At 53.2% G+C, this 23956-nt stretch overlaps 1 protein-coding gene across 2 annotated transcripts in view; it reads right to left on the bottom strand.

The window, feature by feature from the left end:
- The window catches only part of Padi2 (peptidyl arginine deiminase 2), a 39616-nt gene that overhangs the window by 6819 nt on the left and 8841 nt on the right, over positions 1 to 23956 (bottom strand). Inside the window, exons 1-13 of one of the 2 annotated variants that reach the window (XM_050154254.1) lie at positions 22793 to 22994; positions 21903 to 22086; positions 20883 to 20955; positions 14897 to 14958; positions 13724 to 13841; positions 12967 to 13092; positions 8451 to 8629; positions 7793 to 7896; positions 6927 to 7038; positions 5650 to 5757; positions 3365 to 3516; positions 2188 to 2332; positions 1362 to 1455 (exon numbers count right to left, since the gene is read on the bottom strand). In XM_050154254.1, the coding sequence (XP_050010211.1) occupies positions 1362 to 1455; positions 2188 to 2332; positions 3365 to 3516; positions 5650 to 5757; positions 6927 to 7038; positions 7793 to 7896; positions 8451 to 8629; positions 12967 to 13092; positions 13724 to 13841; positions 14897 to 14958; positions 20883 to 20955; positions 21903 to 21938 (1309 nt within the window). In that variant the 5' untranslated portion in view covers positions 21939 to 22086; positions 22793 to 22994. Of the gene's footprint in view, positions 1 to 1361; positions 1456 to 2187; positions 2333 to 3364; positions 3517 to 5649; positions 5758 to 6926; positions 7039 to 7792; positions 7897 to 8450; positions 8630 to 12966; positions 13093 to 13723; positions 13842 to 14896; positions 14959 to 20882; positions 20956 to 21902; positions 22087 to 22792; positions 22995 to 23956 lie in introns of those variants that run through there. The other variant, XM_050154245.1, reaches the window with a different exon arrangement.

Here is a 23956-nt window from a genome sequence, read left to right on the forward strand (position 1 = left end):
ACAGCATCAAAGAGATCAGGGCTATGGGGCCAAGCCTCATGCCTGGCAACCCAGGAGAAACCCGCCAGCAGGCCGCTAGCACAAAAGGATGGCAGTCTCAAGTGGGTCTGTCCTCGACACCGGCAATACTCAGTCGCACTTCTTGGACAAGGAGGACGGTAGCATAAGCATTAACCAGTGGACTTTGAGCGTCAGATGCTAGCCCAAGATGTGGCAAAAAGTAATTTAAGGAAAAAAAATGCCGAACGGGCCAGAGACAGTAGAGGTTATTGCTCAATGCTGTAATATGTTGGGTTCTGAGTGGTGAGAATGACGAAGAGGTCGCGTCTATTTTACCACAGTAAGAGCGTGCAGAGGTGCCCGGGCTCTCTCACCCTGGTGGCTGGCGGGATCCTCTTTCTCATGATTAATTCAAGGGCAAAGCTCATCTCCAGGTCTGCCCTACTTCGGAGGGAGATGGAGTGAGTCTCCCTCCAGCCCCTGCGGGCCCTGCCAGCTGAAACCTCCACCCTCAGCACCTCTTTACATTTCTGGGAGGTAGGGGAGGAGCAGAAGGGGGTGTGGCTTAGCAGTAGAGCTCGTGACCATGAGGGAGGTCTTGGCTTCTAGCCCACTGTTTTGAAAACACAAGCTCCTGGATGCAGATGACACAGCAGTCTGGGCTCCTTCAGTCCCTCTGTATGTTTGGTACCCTTTCAAGTACTAGTTCTGAAGACATACTGTACCCTTCTCCCTTTTGGATGTCCTGGAAGTAAGGACCCTCCTGCCCCCACCCCTGGAGTGCGAGGATTACAGGTGAGCACCACCACATTGGGTTATGTAGGTGCTGGGGCTTGAACCCAGGTCTTTGTGTATGCTGGGCAAGCACTCTACTACCTCTGCATCCCTAGCCATGTATGAATTTTGGTTTGGTGGTAGAGCTCAGTGTTCAGAGACAAGGTTCTCTTGAGGGCTTTCTGGGCTTCCAGCTAAGAGTCTGTGATCACTCACTGTGGCAGTTTGAATGTAACTGGTCCCCATAATCTCAGAGGGAGTGGCACTATTAGGGGGTGTGGTTTTGTTGAAGTGGGTATGACCTGTTGGCGGAAGTGTGTCACTGTGGGGGCGAGCTTTGAGGTTTCCTATGCTCAAGATACTGCCCAGTGTATCAGTCAACTTCCTGTTGCCTGCAAGATGTAGGACTCTCAGCTACTCTCCAGCACTATGTCTGCCTGCATGCACCATACTCCCTGCCATGATGATAATGGACTGAACTTGTGAAACTGTAAGCCAGCCCCTTCAATTAAATGTCTTCATTTATCAGAGTTGTCACGGTCGTGGTGTCTCTTCACAGCAACAAAAACCCAAACTAAGACACTCACCCTTGAACATAACAGCCTCCCCGTGGCCTTCCTTCTGCTTCTCTCGGAAGAGCTGGTAGCAGGCTGAGGTGCTGGCCATGAGCAGCCGAAACCCCTGCAAGAGATGACCCGGTGGGTGATGCTGTCAGGGAGGGAAGGTGGCCAGGATGTGCAAGGGACTAGGGCCCTGGCTGCAAAGCATTGCATGCCTCCCATGCTGGGTGTCACTGGCTTCTTGTCTCTCTTAGGACTGTGCTCACTTTTCTTCCATCCTGGACAACAGCATCAGACCCCAAAGTGACCTGAGATGGCAGGAAAGGACGTCTCCAGAGGGCTAGGCAGTTTGCAGAAAACCCACACACAGCGGCAGACAATCCTTTCATTTCAAAAAAGAACAAACTTTCCCAGAGCCTTTGGCCCAACCCCGTTCCCTAGGGTGTTCTGACCAATGAGCCTTTATCTAGGTGTGACTGCTGAGCACATGAATGGCTAGTCCAATGGAGACGGGCCTAAGAGTAGACTAGGAAGATCTGGCTTGAAAAAAAAAAAGATAGAAAATAATAACTTTTTCACAGGGCTGGCATGGTTGGCAAAATGCTTGCCCCAAGAGTATGAGGACCTGAGTGGGTCCCAGGATTCACTATGGGGGGAAAAGAAAGCCAGGCACCATAGTGTAATCTCGGTGCGGGTGGGGTGTGGGGTGCTGGGAAGTGTGGTGGTTTGAAGAAGAATGAGCCCTCATGAGGGGGGCACAGGAACATGACTGACTCTTTACGGGTGGCCTGGGGTGTATGTGCTTGGAAATATCACCGGCCTCAATGCACCCTAGTCTTGGGGACCAGCTCACCTTCGTGCCTGGGATGGGGACGAAGGTCATAAACTCGTCTACGTGGCCTACAGTCAGCCAATCAGAGTAGAGCTCCACGGGCGCCTGCACCTGCTGGGCCTGCAGAAAGTCACGCACCACCTTGGTCATCCTCCGGCCTCCAGACCTAGGGCAGGGTTGGAGAAGAGGAAGTCTTTTAGAAGGTTATCCCCGTGCCCCTGCATCAGAGCACCCCCAGGGTGAAACGTTCAGCATCTGGAACCCAGGCGCGATCTGGGTGTGCACAGGTGGGAGCCCGAGCTGTGACCCTGGTGCAGGTGGCACAAGGTACTGGAGTCCCAGGCGGGAAGATGGTGCGGTGGCCACAGTCAAACCTACGCGGAGGGCTTAGAGCTCAGCCTTTGCCCTGGGGTTTGCCAGTGAGCAGCTGAGGTCGGCCCCCGTGCTCAGCATGGAATCGACATGTCTATGACTTCACCATCTCCTCTGAGGCAGGGCAAGGGCTTGGCGCTCCACTAAGGCGCAGGAAGTAGATGCTGAGCGGATGAGTGACCACTGAGTTAGGGCAGGGTGGGCTAATGGTCACTATCCATGTTCCCATAGACAGAAGAACATTCTAGGTGGGCCAAGAGACTTGATACTCAGATCCTGGGTGACCTCAGGTTTCAAGCAGCTCTTGAGAAGTGAAGACCCAGCCTGCTTACTTTCTCCCAGCAACTGTTTGGATCAGGGTAGAATCGGCCTTTTCATTCATTGGGCAGAGAGTACGGTTATCATGGACAGTAAAGGAGCCAGGGAACTCACGCCTGTGAGGCGGGGCCATGCCTTGCTCTCTTCATTTACAGGGAGCCCCCACTCTCCCACTGTTCTTTGCCAGGGAGCCCCCACTCTCCCATTGTCCTCTGCTAGGGTGCCTTCGCGAGGTTCCCATGCCCCTTCCCCTCCTGGCCTACATCTCACCACAACCCTCCCATTTATGGAAGAGGATTACTGGGTTGCATATTAGATCTTAATTTATACTTAGGTGTAAAGGCTAAGGTGGCTTTCTTTCCATGAGTGTCTATTGATTTGCAGCACATCGCAACAGGGGCTCTTCCCCCCTTAGAGTCACTCCAGCTACAAACACCCCAGACCACCCCCAAAGAGACAGCCATGCTCTTGTGCCTACCACCCCCAGGCCCGCTCTGGGTTATCTTACAGAGGGAAACTGCTCCCGATGAGGATCCGGCCAAGAGGGTACGCCTTGCCGTTCACCGTCACTGGGGGACTGACCTCCAGATTCCCAAAGGAGTCGAGGCTGGTGACTTTCTCAAAGAGAGGCTCCCGGGTCACATAGCCGAAATCCGGGCCCTGGGCACAGAGAGGGTATAATCTGCCTTTAGCCTCCTGCAGCCAGGAGCCCTCTTCCCCAGCAGCCGTGCTGTGGTGACAGCTGATGAGGTCTGCAGCCCCGAGCTCTAGATTCTCTGCCTCAAGTATGGCTGCTACCCGAGGCTAGCTCATTGCCATTAGGGAGTCTATGAGAGGTCTGACACAGCGAGGGAGTAAGTGTGGGTGCCATGTGAGGGAGTGCACCCCATCTCTGCCTGGGCCCTGGCCCCTAGGCACAGGCACACAATGTGATAGCAAGATCTGGCCTCACAGGTTCTGGTGACCTTCCTGGCCACCTCAGAATCTCCCTGGCCCTGGGTTTCCATTTCTGTGAGAAGCATCTTCAACCAGGAGGCCCCAGGCAAGGTGGTGAACTGATCATCCCAAGGCTTTTCTAGACCTGCCCAGAAAGAGAGTGGTGCACCCAGTCCCACTGCAAATGCCTTCTGGCATCTCCCTGCAAGGCACTCAGGGTCACATGACTTGCTCTGGCCAATGGAATATGAGCAAGATAGGAGGCTGGCAGGCACACTCTCTCTTCTTCCTACAGGAGGGGAATGACAGTTCTCGGCCTGGCTATAGCTCTAGAATGAGGGCAAAGAGACACAGCCAGGCATCGGTTCAGGCGGTGAGCAGCAGGAGGGACTAGTTGCTGTTGGTTACTAGGTTAGGGGGCTTGTTTGTCACTGCAGTCTTACTTAGTGACAGCTGACTGATAGTCACTCCTACCCAGCCCAACTCTCTCTCCCTCTCTCTCTCTCTCTCTCTCTCTCTCTCTCTCTCTCTCTCTCTCTCTCTTTCATATATATATATATCTTCCATTCATTCTTTTTTGATTAAAAATGTAGTGATCTTCTTTGGCATAGAGCAGGGAGTAACTTGTGTGACCCAAAAAGCCAAACCAAAAGACCCTGTGTGGTAGGCAGATAAGGCTTACACTGACTGCCTCAGCTTAGAGGCTCAAGGGACAGGCATGCCCGGTGGGGTGGATGGCAGCAGCTTAGCACTTTCTCACCTGGGGGCCCTTGTTGGCCATGTGTGAGCTGGCCACAGGTGGCAGCTGGGGCTTTACAGTATCACACAGGCTGGCAGGCACGTAGCACAAAGCCGGGCCTGGCCCAGCCTCTGGGAACAATGCAGTCAGGCCTTGGCACCAGGCCAGGCTGGAGCCCTGAAGACAGCTGGAGCCCAGGGGAAGAGAAAGGACATGGCTGGGAGCTTGGTTCTTGTTCCTGCTGCCTGTGGTAGCCCTGGGGTGGTCAATTTGATGGCCCTCTCCCCTAGTGTCAGGGAAAACGAACAGTACCCACATGGAGGGCCTCTGAGGGCAGCCTCCAGACCACAATGGCCACTGACAAGGCCTAGTGACAATGCCTTGATTGAGTAACAATCTTGGGTAAAACCCCCATCTTCCAGAAGCACACACTGAGGTTCATGTAAGTTCAAAAGCCTGACCGAGGTCCCCTCTTTGATACGGGGTGCTGTTCAAGGTCAGGTTTCTCTCTAATCCCAGAGTGGGGCTTGCATGCTGCCTCTGACACCTCCACAGAGGGGACTTGGGCAGGGTCACCTCTGAATGACCTGACATCTATAGTAGGATCTGTCCTTCATGTGACCGTGGGAAGGCCAGATCTGCTGGTATCTCTGTAAGGCGCCCCACACGGGCTTCTGGCTCAGTGTGAAGGGCAAAGATGCAGAGAGGCAAATTTCAGTCTTCCACATGGCTCGAAGCCACAAAGTAGGGGTGACAATGGCTTCCAGGATGGGGAGGAGTCGCTGAGATTCACATCCACAAAGTCCTGGTGAGTGTTGACATCTGTAGGCTTCTGTTTTGCCTCCTTGAGACCCCCATAACTACAAGTTGGAAGGTTGGGGCAACAGCAGGGGACAAGGCCTCTGGGCCTGGGTCTTGCTCTGTCTCCCACGGTTCTCATTTCCCACAAGGCAACTCTCCCAGTTTAGAGACTGCATTGGACAGACCCATCTTGCAGATGAGAAAACAGAGGCTCTGCATGGAAAACTATAGTTATTTTTGGGTGCCCCTTATTTCTTGACTGTGTTGTCCTCTAAGAGTCCTCACTGTCACCCCCCAGGTGGCCCCCAGCATCTTACCAGGAGCTGTTTAATTGGGAAGTCCTTCAGGTTTCCATCTCGAGGGGAGTCTAGCACCACCGGGAAGCCTTTGTGGGGTGCCTCAATGTAGCCAAACTCAATTTCATCCTGTGGAGGAGAACAAGGAGGGCTTTCAGCTGTAGTGGTACCCAGGGGTGTCTGGAGCAGGATGGATGGGGCGGTAATCCCAGCTGGATATGGGGGCAGAAAGGGGAGTCTGGAGAATATGAGGTCAGCCTGGGCTACATATTGAGACCCCGGTTTAAAAAACTTACGCACAAGGGGCTGGGACTATAACCCAGGTGCTAGAGTGCTTGGCTAACGTACATCATCAAGTCCTAGGTTGGAGCCCCAGGGCTACTTACACTGAGCACGGGTGCCACATGCTTATGTAATCACGTAATCGTAGCACCTGGGAGGTGACTGGAGGAGGAGGAGGAGGAGGAGGAGGAGGAGGAGGAGGAGGAGGAGGAGGATAAGAATTTCAAGGTCATTCTCTGTGACACAGTGAGTTCAAGGCCAGCCTGGGAAATGGGAGACCTTGATGCAGAACAAACAAACATAAAAAACACAAGCAAACCAGGCGTGGCCGTGTGCACCTGTAACCAGCACTCAGAAGGCACAGGCCAGGAGCTTGAGAGTGTAAGGCCAGCCTGGGCTACGAAGTGAGAACCTGACTCAAAAATCCAAACAAAAGCAGAGCCAGGGAGATGGCTCAGCAGGTAAAGGAACTTCCTGGCAAACCTGACGACCGGAGTTTGATTCCCGGGACTCACAAGATAGAAGGAGAGAACAGACTGCTCCAAGCTGCCCCCTGACCTTCTCTGTATGTGGGCTGTGGTGTGTGCACCACCCCAACAAATCAACACAATAAGAAGATCTAACACAAAACGAACACAAAAGAGCTAGGCTTGGGAAGCGTGTCTCATCCACAGTCTGCCTCTGGCCCCAACTCTCCTGGTAAGAAGCAAATGACAGTAGGGCATCTTTCTACAGATTGCCTCTGCCCATGGCAAAAGGCACACAGTGATCTCGTAGTGAGGTCATCACCAGCCCCCAAGGATGGATACAGATTATTTTAGTCTAGGCCGCCACTAGAAGCCACACTTGTTCTCTCAAGTCTCTATGCACATGAGCAAACAGCGGAATCCACACACACACACACACACACACACACACACACACACGTAGCTGGGTATTAGGGTGTTCACAGCAAGCCTCTTTGAGTCAGAGCCCTTGCTGCGTCCTTCCCCTGGGCCCAGCCAGGCCCCTCTCACCTGGATCCAGCGGTCTCCGCGGTTCATATACTGAAAACAAACTTTCAGTTCGCAGTTGGTTTTCTCCACCAGGTTCTTCACCTCTTTCAGGAACAGGTAATTGTCCTTCATGCTGAGGAGTATAGGCAGAGGCCAAAAGGAAGAGTTGGGTGGGGGGACACACAAGCCATCTTGGGTGGTCGCAGCTGCTGTCACTCTGGACTGAATTGTGGTGATGAAGCCCTGCCTGTGCCCATAGCTATTTTGGAAAGGCCACTGGGGCCGTGGGCCACATAAGCCCACCCGCTTACACAGTTTTTGTCAAGGTCACATGGATAGATAAGACAAGGAAGGGACCTAGGACCCCGACATGCTCTCTGCTCCCCAGATTTTAGAAAGTGCTGTCCCTGGGGTATGGGAAATCCTGGCATGAAAGGCAGGGTGGGCAGAGGGCCCCTCTGGAGCTGTCAGCCATATACATGTGGGGATCCCTCTTGCCCTTCCTGCTCATCTTGATGTGCCAACCAAGCACAGAGTAGACACTCAGTAAAAACTGCTGAATGAGCAAGCAAGATGAGCCAGGAACCTAGCCACACACAGTAAGGGCTCTGAGTGGGAAGAGAAGGGGGAAACACGGCCTTTGTGACATACAGCCGGAGCCGGGATAAGTGTATAGATGCAGGGGCATCATCTCAGCCCTCACAGCAAGCCTGTGGTTTGTGCATTTCAGGGAAACTGAGGCACAGAGAGACCACATGAGCTGCTGCAGGTTGAATAGCTGCTACGCGGCAGAGGCAGAATTGGATTTAAGTCAGTCGGACCCTGAATCCCAGCTCTTGGCCACTCTGCCACACCGCCTTGTAGGCCAGACCATGCCTGCCCCTTACCAGCACACAAACACTGTGACGGGAGGCAGGATGTTGGGGGTCATAATCCACGGTGCAATCCGGAACGTCACAGTGTCTGTGAAGATGGGTGTCAGTGGGATGCCCTGGGTGTGGGAGAGAAGAGGAGCACCAGTGAGCCACATCGGGGTACCTGTGGTCCCTGCTTCCCTCTCAGTGGGTGAGACCGACAACAATGCATTTACTGAGAGCACTTACTGTGTGCTGAGAACGGTGCCAAATATTGTTTCTATGTGCATGTACAGGTCTATGTTTCTCTCTGTGTGTATATGTGTGTGTGTGAGTGTGTGATGCCCATGATGGCTAGAAGAGGGCTTCAGATTCCCCTAGAGCCAGAGTTACATGCAGGTGTGAGCAGCCCAGTGCCAATCATGTGGTTGCTGGGGAATGAAATCCACACTTTTGGAAGAGCAGCAAGTGCTCTTAATTGCCGAGCCATCTCTCCAGTTCCATATACCAAGTATTTTTGCCTGGACCAATTCATTCCCAGGGCATAGATGCTACTACAATCCTTACTTTTCACACGGGAACTAGGAACTGCAGAGGCCTTGCACCTATCCTGCACGCACACTTTGCCCCATCGTAGTTACCAGGTCTGGGCCAGGGGTATCGTTACACAGGGGAGGCATGTGGCTCTCACCTCGGCCATATACTCCAACAGACTGACGTGGATGGAAACCAGGCCCGAGAAGCTCTCGTCGGGGAAGCGGAGGCCTTCCACGAAGAACAGCAGCTCCGCAGAACCACCCGTGTACTTTACCACGTGGAAGAGCTTCTGCCGGCCCAGGATGTGAATGTAGCGTTGGCCGAAGAAGGGGTCTGTAGGGAATGGACCCACGTTAGGACCCTCTCCCATCAGGAGGTCAGGGAGCTGGGGGAAAGGGGGAGAGTGACTGGTCCTTTAGACACAGAGAGATGTACAGTGAGAAACAGCACGGGAGGGTGCAAACTGGTCATTGTCATAGTCTGGGCACACTGTGTGCCAGCTGGCTTCCGGCTTCCTCGTCTGGAAAACGAGCTGCCTGGGGAATGAGGGCGGATGGGGGGGCACGGTTAGCATAGCAGTAGGGAGGTGTCAGTCCCATTTTACAGAGGAGGAAACGAACCCAGAAAGCAGAAATGGCTGGGCAGGGCCAAAAAGTCACATCTAATTCCAAACGCCAAGTTCCTATTCTTTTTGTATGGATAAGATACGGGTGTGCCATTTGTTCGAGAAGGTTTCCTCTGTATCGTGGAAGCTCCGCTGTGTAGATCTTGGGTGGGAAGGAAGGCGCTCCTGCCCCATGAAACCGCCCAGCCCTTTACAGTGACCTCCCCTCTGCCTGGAAGACGGGTGTCCTCAACCCTTCCGGGAGTCCTTTGTAGATTCCTAGAGAGCAAGCCAGGGTCCATTCCTCATCGCAGCCTGTACAGAATACATGCTGCCAGGGTGAGAGACGGCCCTGCCAGGCCATCTGCCTGTCTGGCACATAGTCATGTTTAATAAACGTTTGTTGAATGAAGCAATGGCTTCCATCAGTACCCACAGGAGAGGCCCATGGGGGATTTCAGGGCTGGTTCAGAGTTCATGAATTGAATTACTTGGGCCAGCGTGAGCAAAGACCTTCAGGAGCCAAAGGCCATGGGGGCAGCTCTGTGTCTAAGAGATGCTCAGTGGTGATAAGACAGCGGATGTGGGGAGCGCATGTGGTGTCATGGCGGAGAGCTTGTCCATTACTCAGGGTGGGGAAGGGCAGGGAGGCAGGGGAGACTTCTGAGAAGAGGGAAGTGACTTTGAGATGCTCGTGTGGGGCAGCAGGGTGCCTGCGAGGATGTGGAGGGAAAGAGATACTTGCATCGGCAAAGGCCTGTAGATAGGACCCTACACAGTTCCACAAGCAGCTTCTTTAGGCCCTGCAAAGCTGGAAGGGCAAATCAGGTTCAGTTTAGCGCTTTCGATGATAGCACAGCAGCTAATGACCGGCTGCCCACGGGTTAGAACATGAATTGGGACCATTTCCAGTCCACAGCGCTAAAATCTGTCAAGTCCAAAGTACCCCACAATGCAGGCTTGAGACAGCATCTGCTTTAGGACAGGGTGCTCACCTGGACCCTGATTATGAATGGCACCATGAACAGGTGACCTTTTTGTCTTCCCAAGTCAGAGGGACCTCAGGCCAGGCATCCTCCAGACTTGGCAAGTTACAAACTTTCTGTGAATCCCATTGATCTCTCAAACAGGTCACTCAATTGCTAACTTGCAGACAGAGGAGATGTGGCAGACGGAGGTGGGTCTGGTGGGAGGATGCGTTCTGCGCAGTGGCTGGCAGCTGGTGGCTTTCTCCTCCTCTTGACGCCTATGCCTTGTGATTCACAATGTGTCTCTATTTGGGGCTGCTTTCTGGCAGTTAGTGCCAGCGCCAGGCGTATTGAATCTCACGCAGAAACAACACAGCCCTTGTTTCAAAGAACCCCAGCTTGGTGCAGAGCCTGCCACCCTCGGTATGGCTGCCTGTCCCTGCAGGCACCGACGATGCCTATCTATTAAGTGGGGCTCTCCAGCCTTGTGCTGGACCTGCCAGTCACCCCTGGCCTCTCCTGATGCCCAGTACATGGCCCGATTTGGCACAACCTTTCCAGTTGCAAAGAGACGGATAGTGTGACTGTCTGTCTTGGCCTGTCTGTGATGGAAGGGTGTCTTGGCATAACAGACCTTCCATGCTGAAAATCAGGGAGGTTCCGGGCAAATGGGGACACGTTGTTTACTGTGTCCTTGGAGGAAAAGGTGAGTCCCCCAGTTTTGGGGGTTCTAGGGAGACTTGAGACTGGAGGAGCAGGTTTCTAGGTCCTCCAGGGAGCACTGGAGATTTCTGTCATAAAAATCACCAGTTCATATAATTCCAATCAAAGAAATAGCTACTGTTATACAGAGTACAACTGTTGTACTGTTGTACATGGGCCAGTGTGACAGTGGGGACCCCTCTGCGGTCCATGCCACCCCACAGAGGAGGCCCTCAGTGGTCCCAGAGTCTGGCTCCTGACCTTGTGGGGAACTGGACTGTCTCTCCTAGGACACAGGTCAGGACACTGAAGTAACATGACACATTACAAGGTACACACTCAGATTCCAACAAAATTCCCCATAGGCTCATATGGAAGAAAAGAATATTGGACCAAAGAGTAAGATTAATTGTCCCTTTTGCCAGGCCCTTGTGACTCAGAGTATTCTCCTGTACCATTGTCTGTTTGATACAATGTAGACTCACTTGAGAAGGGGAAGTCTCAATGAGGAACTGTCCAGATCAGGTTGGCCTGTGAGTATGCCTGTGAAAGTTATCCTTAATTGGTTAGCTGAGGTGAGTTAATGTGGGTGGTACCATCTCATGGACTGGACCCTGCACTGAATGAAATGAAAAAGGAGCTAAGCTGCCAAGGTGGACAGGAACTTGGAGCTGTAAGATTGAGTAAGCCCTTTTTCTTCGAAGTTGTTTTTGCCAGAGTACCTTATTAGAATAAGCAGGACATGCAACTAAGACACCTGGAGTCCATGTCTAAGGGAAACTGATTAGGGAGGCAGACCCAGGAGCCATCCTCCCTGTGGGATGGTTGCCCAGCTAAGACATCTAGGGGGACACCCTCCATCGGCTCTGAGCGGGAGCTTTTTCTTGCCTGCTCAGGACCCAGTGAAGTGGAGAGGCGGGAGTGGACCCAAGCCTGTCCACTCCAGTTAGCAAAGCAAAGAAGCATCTAGAGAATGCCCCAAGTCAATGCCCAGGCTGGGTCAAAGCCCCAACTAGGTCCTCCTGGTCCCCTTCTGTCACATGGCGACTCTCAACTGGACCCTGCAAACATCAGCCTCTCAGCCTCCTGGGGCAGCAGAGCCAGCCTGACTTCAACCATCTGTCAGAGCCCAGAGAGGAGCATGATAGGCCTGTGCACTAGTGTCCCAGCTGAGTCCCTCCTTGAGGTTAGGGTCCTGCATAGTGACTGCCTGTTTCTAGTGGATCTGTCCAGAATGGGTCCCACGGTGAGGCCCGAGGCTCAGGCTCCAGACAGAAGGTCCCATAACACCTGACAAACTGCAAGATGCTTCACAGAGAGACTCTTCGCGTTGGTAGAAGATCTTAACAGTTCTGCCCCAAACCCTCTGGGGCTGGGGATGTGGCTCAGGTGTAGAGTGCCTGCCCAGCATGTACCAGGCTCTGGTTTGATCCTCAGCACCACATTCTAGAGCATGAGGGTGGTGCGTGGCTGTAATCCCAGCACTTGGGCAGTGGCTGCAGAAGGTTCACATGGTCAAGGTCACCCTCCCTTCCCTACAGATGGAATTAGAGACCTTGGAACCCTGTCTCAACAAACAAACAAAAACAAAACCCCCGAGTGACTCTTCGCTGTGCTAAGAATAAAACGCAAACCCTCCCAGCTTTGTTGGCTGACTCTCTAAGCATAGCCCCCTCCCAGGCCTAGTCTTTCTGCTTCTCTAAAACACTGACCCAGTCCCCTCTTTCAAGCCAGCTGTACACTGTGCCTTAGCTTATCCCTCCCCAGCCCCTCCCCAGCTCCCCCAACTCCTTCCCAGTTCCTCTCTAGCCCCTCCCCAACTCCTCCCCTGCTCCTCCCCAGCTCCTTCTCATTGTTTCCTTAGAGTTTCATCTGTCACTCCCAAGAGAGGCCTCTCAGGACCAAGTAGCCAGCTCAGTCTCTGTGCTAAAGCTCCCTGGGACCTTTCTTGTGACATGTCTTCCTCACTCGGGGCGGCTCCTCCAGGGCAGAGGGGGTGAGGGGAGAGTTATGTTTACTGTATTGGCTCCCGGGTGGTTCTATGGCACAAGCAACATAGTGGCATTCAGGACACCCTGTCACCACCAGGAGGAAGAAGGGCAGCCGTGGCACCATCTCCAAGGACCTTTGAAAGTCAGAGGTGCCAGACAATACCTGGAGGAAGTGTATCTCTGGCCTCAGGTATCATGAAGGCAGCAGGACCCTGACTTCAAATGCCCTTCCTCCCCTGGCCACTGGAGAGAAGTGTGTGGACACAGGCCATTGACTCTCCTCGGGGGAGAAGAGATGTGTACCTGTAACTCACTCTGTGGGCTCCACAGCCCGGGGCACCTGTGCAGAGAGAAGGCAGTGGCCACAAGGGCTTTGGGTGGGTGGGGGACATGACGGTCACTCACTCTCCACGTAGAACACGCCCACTTTGTCCGAGTCCGACATGGAAATATACAGGACTATCTCGTACCCGGCGGGCAGGCGGTCGGGACCTTTGGTCCGCAGGATCATCTGAGACATGTCCTTGAGGTCTGTGGGTAGAAAAAGGGGGTTAGGAGGAGGGCCTGAGGGAGCTGGTCTCGCCACTGCTCTTACCCTTCCCACCAGGATACATGCATCTTTGGAACCACCCAGAAACTAAGGGAAAGAAGCTTATCTCCCGCCTGGGAGAACTGGTCAACTCTTTGGGAATTTCCTTCTCTCTAGTCTTGTTTTCTCATAGACTAGGCTGGCCTGGAACTCACTATGTAGACCAGGCTGGCCTTGCACTTACAGAGATCTGCCTGCCTCATGTATGTGTGTGTATGTGTGTTGTGTGTCTGTCTGTCTGTCTGTCATGGTGTGTGTGTGTGTGTGTGTGTGTGTGTGTGTGTGTGTGTAGGTCAGGGAACAGCTTGCAGGAGTCTATTCTCTCTCTTTATCTCGTGGGTTCCAAGAATTGAATTCAAGTCATCTGGCTTGGTAACAAAGTGCCTTTACCTTCTGAGCCATCTTGCTGGCCCCTCCAGGGTTTCCTCTACCCATGCATATAAAGGTGCAGCTGAACTGTATTTACATATCTGAGTGCTAACCGTTTGAATCATTATTTCCTGCCTCACCCCCTGCCCTGCCCGGGACAGGACACAATGTTCCTGTCACCCCGCAGGGTGGCCCCACAGGCACCTTCCTTGCTGTAGACCTTTTCATCACTACAGTCCTCCATGGGCAGCCAGGGTGTGTCTCGGTCACAGTTCACCAGCAGGATGGCCCCCTGGCCTTCGGGACCCCAGGTCCAGGATGCCTACAGCAGCAGAGACACAGGTCAGTGCCTTCCCTGGTTCAACCCAAGGGCACTTTCCTGAGGGACAGACATGGTTAGGAGTAGTTCCTGCCCACTGGGACAGCAGCCGGGACCTGGAAGGCTTGAAGGGCCGAGAAAGGACCCATATGATCACCCAAGTTCAGGAGTGGAGAGACAGGAAGGCTGAACAGGGCATGTGGGCCTCAGCTCTGGTGTGAGGTGACCATGCCTGGCAGAGATGGTGGCAAGAACTGGCCTTCTAGGACAGGCTTGAGGTGACTGATTCCAGACACGCTCTGAGTACTCCCAAGGGGGCCGCCACCTTGCCTTGCTTTCTGTCCTGCAGCCACAGGGCCCAGAGCAGACTCCAACTGGATCACACCACTTCCCTGTTTGAAGCCCTTGCTGTCAACTCAGATAAAGCCTGGATTCTCTGGTCTTCCAGAGGCTGGTGAGACGCATGGCCTTTGCGTCTGGTCTCTTCATCCACTTTGCCCCAGCCACACGAACGTCCTCTGCACTCTAGGAGTTCCCAGACCTTTGCCATGCTGGTCCCTCTTCCCCAGTCAACTACACCACTCTTCCTAGACTCAGTGCACCTGACCCTCCTTTAACTTTATTCATACAGGGTCTCACTAAACAGCCTTGGCTGGCCTAGAGCTCTCTATATAGACCAGGCCTGCCTCTGCCTCCTCAGTGCTGGGATTAGGGGTGTGTGCTTCCACAACTCCCTGCCCCTCTAATTTTAAGAGAAGAGGCCTACGAGGAACAAATGCCTCCCCTGGGCAGCCTCTGCCTCAGATGCATTGATTCTTCAGACTGCTCTTGTGACCCGTGCCGGGGAAGCTGATCCTACAGTGAGCCCGGCTTGCTGGGGTCCCTCCCCGTTGTGCAGCATCTGCATCCAGTTTTGACCCTCAGCCTCCCGCCTCGTGAGCTGGTAGCTGACCGCTCAGGTACACAGCTCTGCCGGAATGCACCGTGCAGTCCCTGCAATGCCCTTCAGGTCCTCCCATGCCAGGGTCCGGACAGCTGCCCCCCTGCAGGCCAGTAACCTTCTTAGGGTTGTTCTTCTCCACCTCACCGTCCCGGTCTGCATCCACGTCCAGCGAGATCTCTGCAGGCAAGACAGACGAGTGTGAGGTTGGAGGAGCCCAGTGGGAAATGGGGCAGTCCCCTCACCACCCACCGTTCACTTGGCTGCTGGGAGAGGGCCTTGCCGAGGTCATCATCTCCCGCTTACGTGCTACCACCTCCAGGGAACCTCAGCAGACACATAAAGCTTTGGAAGGGGGGGGGTGTCCCTGCAAACCCTGGTTGGGTGGTAGGCTAATCCTCACTGTACATGTGTGAGAGACTGAAGTCACCTGCCCAAGGTCACAAGTGGTATTAATAGAGTCACGGGGGTCACGGTGTTTCGAATTCCTTCTTCAGGCCTTTCTCAGGAGCATCTGTACATACACATGGCTGTCTGTCTGTCTGTCTGTCTGTCTATGTTTCTATCTCTGGCTTTCTCTCTTTTCCCTCTCCCCTCATTTTATTTTTGTTGTTGAGAAGAAGTCATGTCTTTAGCCCCCATCCACCTAAGGGAGCCTGTGATGCCAGCTTCAGATAGGCCAACCAGGGCAGGGTCCCCGTGGACTCTTTCTCTTGGGGGAACTTCGGCATTCCAGAAGCTCTCTTGGGAATGGGAAGGCTCTGTGGAGCCTGTGGGGCAAAGAGGAGGTTCAACATGAGATGGTCTTAGGCTGGTGCTGTGGAACAATCCTTCTGTACTCTATGAATATGTATTACTCTCATTGGTTAATAAAAAAGCAGATTGGCCTATAGCAAGGCAGGATAAAGTTAGGTGGGACAATCAAACTGAGGACATGGGGATGAAGAAGGGTGGAGTCGGGGAGACGCCAGCCAGCTGCTGAGGAAGCAGGATGTATTGAGAATGAGGTAATGAGCCATGTGGAGAAGCATAGATAAGAATTGAGGGTTAATTTAAGCGTAAGAGCTAGCTAGTAACAAGGCTAAGCTACCGGCCAAGCACTTCTAAATAATATTAGCTTCTGTGTCAGTTATTTGAGAGCAGGTGGTCAGGACAGGAAAACTCCACCTACAGGTCGGAACTCTGGTTTTCCAGTTAAGAGCTGTGTGACTCTGGGCAGGTTCCACAGTTTCTCTCAGCTCCTATCCCCTCACCTCCAGCATGGGGTTCTGGTTTAGCAATTGTGCCAACGGAAACAGCTGGCACTTTCTGAGCCATACGAATCCATGTGTGGGACTGTTCTGGGTGTGGGTGTTTAGTGGCATCCTGGCGACCACCTGCAGGATGCCAGTAACATTTCCCATGCCTCCAGCTGTGGTCTGACAGGCTGGGGAGCTAAAACCGCCCCGAGTTAGAGGATGGAGGGAGGAGGGTGAGGTGTTGCTGAGGAGGTATGGAAGGACTCCCAGCATGAGATGTGATGCTTCCAGGCCTTGAGCTGCCCCAGTGAGCATGTGTCATGGTAACTATGACTTCAACTATGGCGGAAGCCATGTGGGAAGGAATGCACACAGTCAGTACTTTGGCGGGCACACCTTCTTTGGGTGGAAGGAGGGTCCTGACACAGGGAGGATGCTGATGGTACCCACCCCTGGTTGCATCAGCCCAACAAGGTCCAGAGTCACATTCAGGGCCTCTTTGGTCCACAGTTCTAGTCCCACTGGTCCAACTATGGCTTTTGTGGGTGTGGAAGGAAATGGGAAGACCATGAGGAAGTGGAAAGAGGCACTTTCTGGTGTCCCATCCTCCTGGACCTTCTGTAAGCCCTGCGCTACAAGGCCTCCCACTAAAGATGGCTATGCAAGACGCCCCGCCGGAGTACCTGCTGTAACTAGGCCCTGAGCGAGCGATACAAAGTAGACATCGCTAGGAGCCTGTGGCCCCGGACAGAAATACAATCACACCATTTCAGAAAGGAACAAACTCAGGCTTTGAAGAGCCACTCAGCAGTCAGCAACGTGGCTCTTGAGTGAGGCTGGAGCTGGCAGATGATCCCGGAGCAGAGGGAGGCCCTCTAACCGCAGTGAGAGGCCATGAGAGGCCGAGGTGCAGGGACAATGTTGACTTTGGCTCCCAACTTCACCAACTTTTCAGCCTGCCACGCCCCATTCCATGAACAGCTCTGCCAACTGTCGATGCTCTCCAGGGCTATTCTCCCTCTGAGAACTCCAGGAAGGAGACCCACATTGCCACGCAAACCAGGAGTCTGAGGCCACCCAGCAGGGAGGTGACACAGCACATACCCACGTTCTTAGAGTGCGGGGTGACCCTCTGACTCCAGACAGTTGACCCCTGGTTGGCCCAGGCTCCCATCAGACCTGGACAGTGTCCAAAAGCCAGTCTCATCTTTAAAGTCCCAACCTGGGCTCCCCTGAAGGTCACTTGCCACATCCTCACAGTGGAGCCCCGTGACTTCATTTCTAGGCCACAAGGGAACATTGAAGTTCCTTATGGTGGGTCTCCTGTGTCTCCCATGCAGGGCATCATGGGAGATGATGACGCACTTCAGGCCATACTGAAGGAAGGCTCTCCCTCTCTCTCGCCCTCCCTCCCTCCTTCGTTCTTTTTACTTGTTTTTGTGCTCTGGCTGGCCTGAAACTCACTATGTACAATCAGACTGGACTCAAGCTCAGACCCCCTTGCCTATTTCTCTGGTTTCCTAGAGCAGCAATTGGAGGTGTGCACCACCACGCCCACCTCCTTTTTTTTTTTCTAAGTTTAAAGTTATGTGTACAGTTGTTCTGCCTAAATGTATGTCTGTGCCTGGTGCCTGGGAAGGCCAGAAGTCACTGAATCTCCTGGATCTCCTGGATCTGGACCTACAGATGGTTGTGGGCCATCATGTGGGTGCTGGGAATCAAAGCAGGAGCCTCTGAAAGAAGAGCCAGTGTTCTAAACTGCTGAGCCATCTTCCCAGCCCGTATTTCCCTTTCTGATAGGGTCTGGCTATGTTGCCCAAACCTTCCATCCTCCTGCCTCAGTACTTCTAAGTACTGGGATTACAGATGTGTCCCATTAAGCCTGTCTGAATCATTTTAAATCAACACACACACACACACACACACACACACACACACACACATACACACGGAAGCCAGAGGACAACTTTCAGGAGTTTGGAGCCTCTCCTAACAGGTGGGTCCCAGGGACCAAAGTTAGGTTATCGCTTGGTGGTAAGTGCCCTTGCCTGCTGAGCCACCTTTCCAGCCCCTTGAGCTGAGCCCTAGGCTCACAAGCGCTGGGCAGGTGCTGCACACACCTCCCTGGCAGAGAGCACACCTCCCCTGCAACTCTGTCCCCAGCATTAAGATCTTTATCAGAGTGGTGCTTAACTTGGCACAAAGAGATAAATCAAACAGCCATGAATCCTTTAGGGCAGCAGCAATCCCCTCCCTACACTCTCCTAACCTCCCTAAGGTCACACCAGGCTTCTTTTTGCCTCCTGATCTCTCTCTCTCCCTCTCCCTTTCCCCCCCTCTCCCCTTCCCTTTCTTTCCCTTCCTCCCTCCTTCCCCCCCCCCAGACAGGGTCTCACTATTTAGCCCTGGCTGTCCTGGAACTCACTCTGTAGACCAGGCTGCCCTCAGAATCACAGAGATCCACCTGCCTCTGCCTCCTGAGTGCCGGGATTAAAGGCGTGCGCCACCACACCCAGCCTGTCTCCTGATTTATTACTCTCTGAAGGCTCTGCCACCTTCCCATTATGAAATTTGTGCTTTTTCACTCTTGGCCACCTCCTCTCCATCTTCCACAGGACTTCTCAGTTCTCTCAGGACCTCACTGACCCCACAGTCCACTGACTTCTCCGCTGCCCTCCAGCCTCCCCTGGACCTGCTCCCTGGCTCTGATGGGGTGTTGTGCACAGGCCAAAAAGGAGAGGCTGGAGTAGCCCTTCCGAGCTTTGCCCTCCCCAGGGGGAGGGGAACACACCTGTTTCACAGCCTCTGAACTCCAGACATTTCCCAGAGGCTCTGGGTCCTGCCTCAGCTACCCAGAATAGCCCCAAGGTGTCAGGTGGCGCCCCGGTGCCAGTGCTGGGGTGTGGGGCAGCTTCATGGGAAATGTCACTAGGATTGAGTTTGAAGCCTTTGCCCTGGGAACCGAGACACCGAGGCTGTGGCTGCATTTTGGCTGGCTGCCAGCTCTGTGGACTGTGGCTGTGTTGGCCTGGCCTTCTGACTTGTTCCAGGAGCTTGGGATACAGTGCGAGGAAGGGCTTTAGGGGCAGGCAGAGGAATGAGAACCTGCCATGGATGCTGAGGGCTCCAGAGCAGGGCTTGTGGGGGAGCTCAGGGTACATGGAGAATATACCCAAGGTCCTGAGGCCCCTGGGCTAGGACCTCAGCAGGAGAGATGACTCTCCCCTCCCACTTTTCCACCCCCCATTCTTCATTATCCTCTGAAAGGTCCTAACTGCAGTCTTAAAGGTTCTTAGATATCAACTCAAATCCTCATTCTATAGCTAGGGAAAAGTGGAGCCCAGAGAGGGTGATCTACTTGTGAGGGCCACACAGCAGGGTCAGACAGATCTAGAGTCTGATTTGGCCAGGGGCTCCTTAGGTTTGTTCCTATGGTGCAGGATGAAATCCTTCCAGGCAGAGAGTAAGAAAAAGGGGGAGGGAGCCTCTGCTCAGCACACACCACTCCCCTGACTCCCTGGAGGCACCGTGCTAGAAAAGGCCCCTTTTGCAGATGGAGAAACTGAGCCCGAGGGTGATGGAGTTGGTGCAAGATCACTATGAGGTGGACAGAGGAGGTAAAGCCACAGCTTATTCCTGCCTGTCCTGAGGCTCTTGGGGTTCAGTGTGGGCTTGGGACAGTGGGAGGTGAGGTACAGTCAGAACTGATTCTGTGGGGTTTCTCTGCATTACAGCCCTGGCTGTCCTGGACCTCTCTCTGTCCCAGGCTGTCCTCAAACTCACAGAGATCTGCCTGCGTCTGCTTCCCTAGTGCTGGGATTAAAGGTGTGCGCCACCACCACCTAGCCTCCCTTTCTGTCTGGTTTCATGACCCTCAGAGAATGAGATAACTGATGTGACTTGGTGCCCTAATAAACATTTCTAGGTGTAACCCAGGCAACCTTGTTTTGCCTTTTCTGAGCCTCAGTTTTCCCCATCTGCTTAATGGGTACAGTATTGGGGCCTCTCCTTGTAACAGCTGAAAGGACAGATTGAAGTCATGGTGGGCAGGCATCCAGGTTTGGAGCCTGGCATACTGTGGCTACTCAACGAGTGTCCCATGTTTACCCTCCTCCTCTTCCTCTTCTAGCTCCTTCTCATCAAAGCCCCGAGCGTAGACCTAGCCACAGCTTGGTGTGTAGTGAGTGGGGACACCATTAGGATGGTGGCTCCCACCCTGTCATGTTCAACCACAGTTCCCTGGACAGAATGGGCGTCTGGGTTCCTTCTTGCATGAAAACACCAGCAACATAAAGCAGAAGGAGATCGCCTCTGCAGCAGGGACTGAGTGTTCAGAAGGTCACCTCCCTCTGCTCTGCTCAGCCTGCCATGTCCCTGACACCCAGGGCAGGGTCCTGCAGGGGAAGCAGCCAGGGAATTACTTCCAGTCTGGGCTTCCACCTGCCACTGTGTGGCTGTGAATGAGTTTCCTAACCTCTCTGGGCCATCCCGCACCATCCTTTGTGGACCGAATGAAGAGCATGAACTGGATAAGAAGCCCAGACTACATCCGTGGTGGTAGTTAAGACTGTCAGGGGCAATGGGAGCTCCTGGAGTCTCCAGGCTGGAGGGTGTGTGTGTGTGGGGGGGCGGGATAAACTTTTCTCTTTCTCTCTGTAGCTCACAGAGTCTGTGAAGGGGATTCCAGGGCATCACCCCTCTACAGGATTCTGTCTCCTCTGAAAGTCCCAGAGCGCCCATGCACCGCTCAAATCCCGGCATTACTTGGAAGTGGCCCCAGGAGCTGGCCTCCCACACTGAAACCCACTCTGCGAATTTTCCCAGGCCCTCCAAGGTGAAGGCACCCACACCCCAACACCAACTCACCAATGGCTGTGAGGAAGAGCCCAGCTTGGTCAATGGGGGCGCTGCCCTCTTCCTCATAGTAGCTGACTGTGACCTTGGTGGGGACAAGAGACAAGGGCAGAAGCTCATAGGTTACAGCGAAAAACAAAATGAAACAAACAAACAAAAACCAGAAATAACACCCTGCCTCCCAGTTTTCTCTAAATGCAGGGCCCTGTCCTCCAGGAAGCACCCCTGGGCTGCTGAGGTACCTCTCACAGTTAATTTAACAGGACAAGGGGTTCCTCTCCCCACCTGACCTGTGCTCTGGCACCTCCCCCTCCCTGTTTCCTGAACCCACTATGGTTGTGTGCCCAGCTCCAGCTAAGCCCCACGGGCTCCATTGTTCCTTTGGATGGTGCCTGATGCCAACAGCAACAGGCTAGAGCAATGTTCATGAGAGAGCCCAGTGTGGAGACCGTCCAGCTTTGGCTACATCACCTGGGCCAAGCACTTTGCCCTGATTGCTCCACACTTCACTTTACAGACAGGTCTGGGTTGCTATGGCTACAATCTCCAATCACGATACGACTCTGAGGAGCTATTATTTTTGTTATCATTAACCCCCTCTCAAAACCCAAAACAAAACAAAAAACCAGGACTTGCTATGTGTCTCAGGCTAACTTCAACACAGTGATGCTGCTGACTCTGAAGAGCTGAGATTACAAATGTGAACCCCAAGTCCTGGCTTCTCTTTTGCATATGTGCATTTTGAAACTCTCTCACCATGTAGCTCGGGCTAGCCTGGCCTAAGTAGCTGAGGCTAGATTCAAGCTGGCAGAAATCTCTCTGCCTTGGCTTATGCTTCCTTTAGCTGTCTGGGTCTTCCTTCCTTTTTTTTTTTTTTTTTTTTTCACTCTGCTGACATAGCTGCTAGGGACTAAGAAGGACTCTATGGCTCCCACTGTTTCTATGACTCAGGCTAGTATGCTCCGCCCCCCAGGACTCCAGCATGGCCCTGGGCTCCCTCAGTCCTGGATATTGACTTCCTGGCCATGGTACCTTGTCGCTGCTGGCCTCTGTGCTGGCCTGGGCCATGCTGAGCCGCAATGTGGTGGTGGGCGAGAGGGCCCAGTGCTGCTTGCCGTTGGTGACCACCTCCTCGGCCTCCCCATCGCGCACCACCTCCACCTTCACACCTTCTGAGTGCTTCAGGCTGAAGGTTTTGGCCCCTGCGGGGGCTGCACTGTAGGGAGAAAGGACAGAAGGTCAGGGAGAGTCTCGGCTACATGGGACACGGGCCTTAGCAAAAGAGTCCCAGAGGGGTAGGGCTCCCAGGTCGTGTGGTCTGGGGATCCAGGCAGCCTAGCTGTAATGCGGTGACCTGCTGGTGGCAGGAGACTGTGAAGGGCACAGAGTCCTGGGCCAACCTTGCACCTGCTGAGTTGGAGACCAGGAACCCCAAATCTCTCTGTCTCTCTCCCTGTCTCTATCTCCATTGTCTCTGTCTGCTATGCTAGGCAAGTACTCTGCCACTCAGCCTTCAGCCTCAGGACCAGGATTCTTTTCTTGTTAGATAGGATACTTTCATGCCACTCAGGCTGGTCCCAATGCCATCATCTGCCTACCTCAGTCTCTTCAGTGCTGGCATTTTTAGGAATGTAGCACCACACTTGGCTTAGGCTCCAATTCATTCATTCACTCGCTCACTCACTCATTCATTCATTTACTTATCTATTTATTTATTGAGATAGGGTCTCTTGTTTGCTATATAAGTGAGGATAATCTTAAACTTTTGATTCTCACACATCTACGTCCACAAGCTGAAGTATGAGCCTGTGTTATCATGCCCGGTTTATGCCATGCTGGGGACTGAATGCCGAACCTTGGCCATGCTAGGCAAGTACTTTACCAACTGAGTCACACCCCCATTTTAGGCCTTGAATTCTTACTGGGTTCTTGATGCCTCTGCAGATGGGTGACCAGCTTTGGAAGCACGGGGCTCTGCAGGGTGGATGGCAAGCCTAGGTGGAAGGATGGTTTTGCTCCAGAGGCAGAGCTGGACCGAAACTTCACCTCCCTGCCTGCTGTCACTGGGAACAGGATGGAATCAGGCTCTGTAGGAAAGGGGATTCCGTCTAGAAGTTCCCCAGGCCTGGAATTCTGAAGAGCATCTCTTGGGACTCGTGCATGGCTTCCTGATGAGGGGGAAATGGTTTGGAAATTGTGAGACTTCACCAAGACTTAGGGCAGGGGAGGACACCAGCTTGCACTGGTTGCTGGGTACTGAAATTTATGTTCCACCAAATTCATATACTGATGTTCGAGCTCCAGGAAGGTGGCATCTGGAGACCTTTAGGAGATGGGGCATCGGGGATTCTAACCAAATATGAACAATAGCCTCTTAAGAAGTGAGAGAGAAGCTGGGTAGTGGTGGCACACACCTTTAATCCCAGCACTTGGGAGGCAGAGGCAGGTGGATTTCTGTGAGTTCAAGGCCAGCCTGGTCTATGAATGAGTTCCAGGACAGCCAGAATTGTTACATGGCAAAATCCTGTCTTGAAACAAACAAACAAAAAAGAGTGCAAGAGAAGACAAAAGAATGAGTATACAACAGTAGGTGACAGGGAAGTCAGCGGAGAGAGATGCCGGGGCTGACGGTCTGGGAAAACCCAGGTTTGACGGTTCCTAAGGACCACAGTGGATCTACGAGCTCTGGAGGGTTCTTGTGGGATTTGAGATGATGACAATGAAGGCTTGAGTATGTCCTAAGGGCACAGCTACTGCTCTGGGGGAATCTCAGAAACATTAAGGTGGTGTTTACATTTTCAGGGAATTTTCTTTTTTTTTAGTTTTTTGCTTTTAGACACAGGTTCTCCATAGGTAGCTTTGCCTGAAATTCATTATGTAGACCAGGCTGCCTTGAACCTGCAACAACCTTCTTGTCTTTGCTGGGATTGAGATCAGAAGCTTATGCTACCATGCCTAGACTTAAATCATCATCATCATCATCATCATCATCATCTTCTTCTTCTTCTTCTTCTTCTTCTTCTTCTTCTTCTTCTTCTTCTTCTTCTCCTCCTCCTCCTCCTCCTCCTCCTCCTCCTCCTCCTCCT

The sequence above is a fragment of the Alexandromys fortis genome, unplaced genomic scaffold (assembly GCF_014885135.2).
Source record: "Alexandromys fortis isolate MF-2015 unplaced genomic scaffold, M_Fortis_MF-2015_v1.1 scaffold_26, whole genome shotgun sequence".
Taxonomy (NCBI): Eukaryota; Metazoa; Chordata; class Mammalia; order Rodentia; family Cricetidae; genus Alexandromys; species Alexandromys fortis.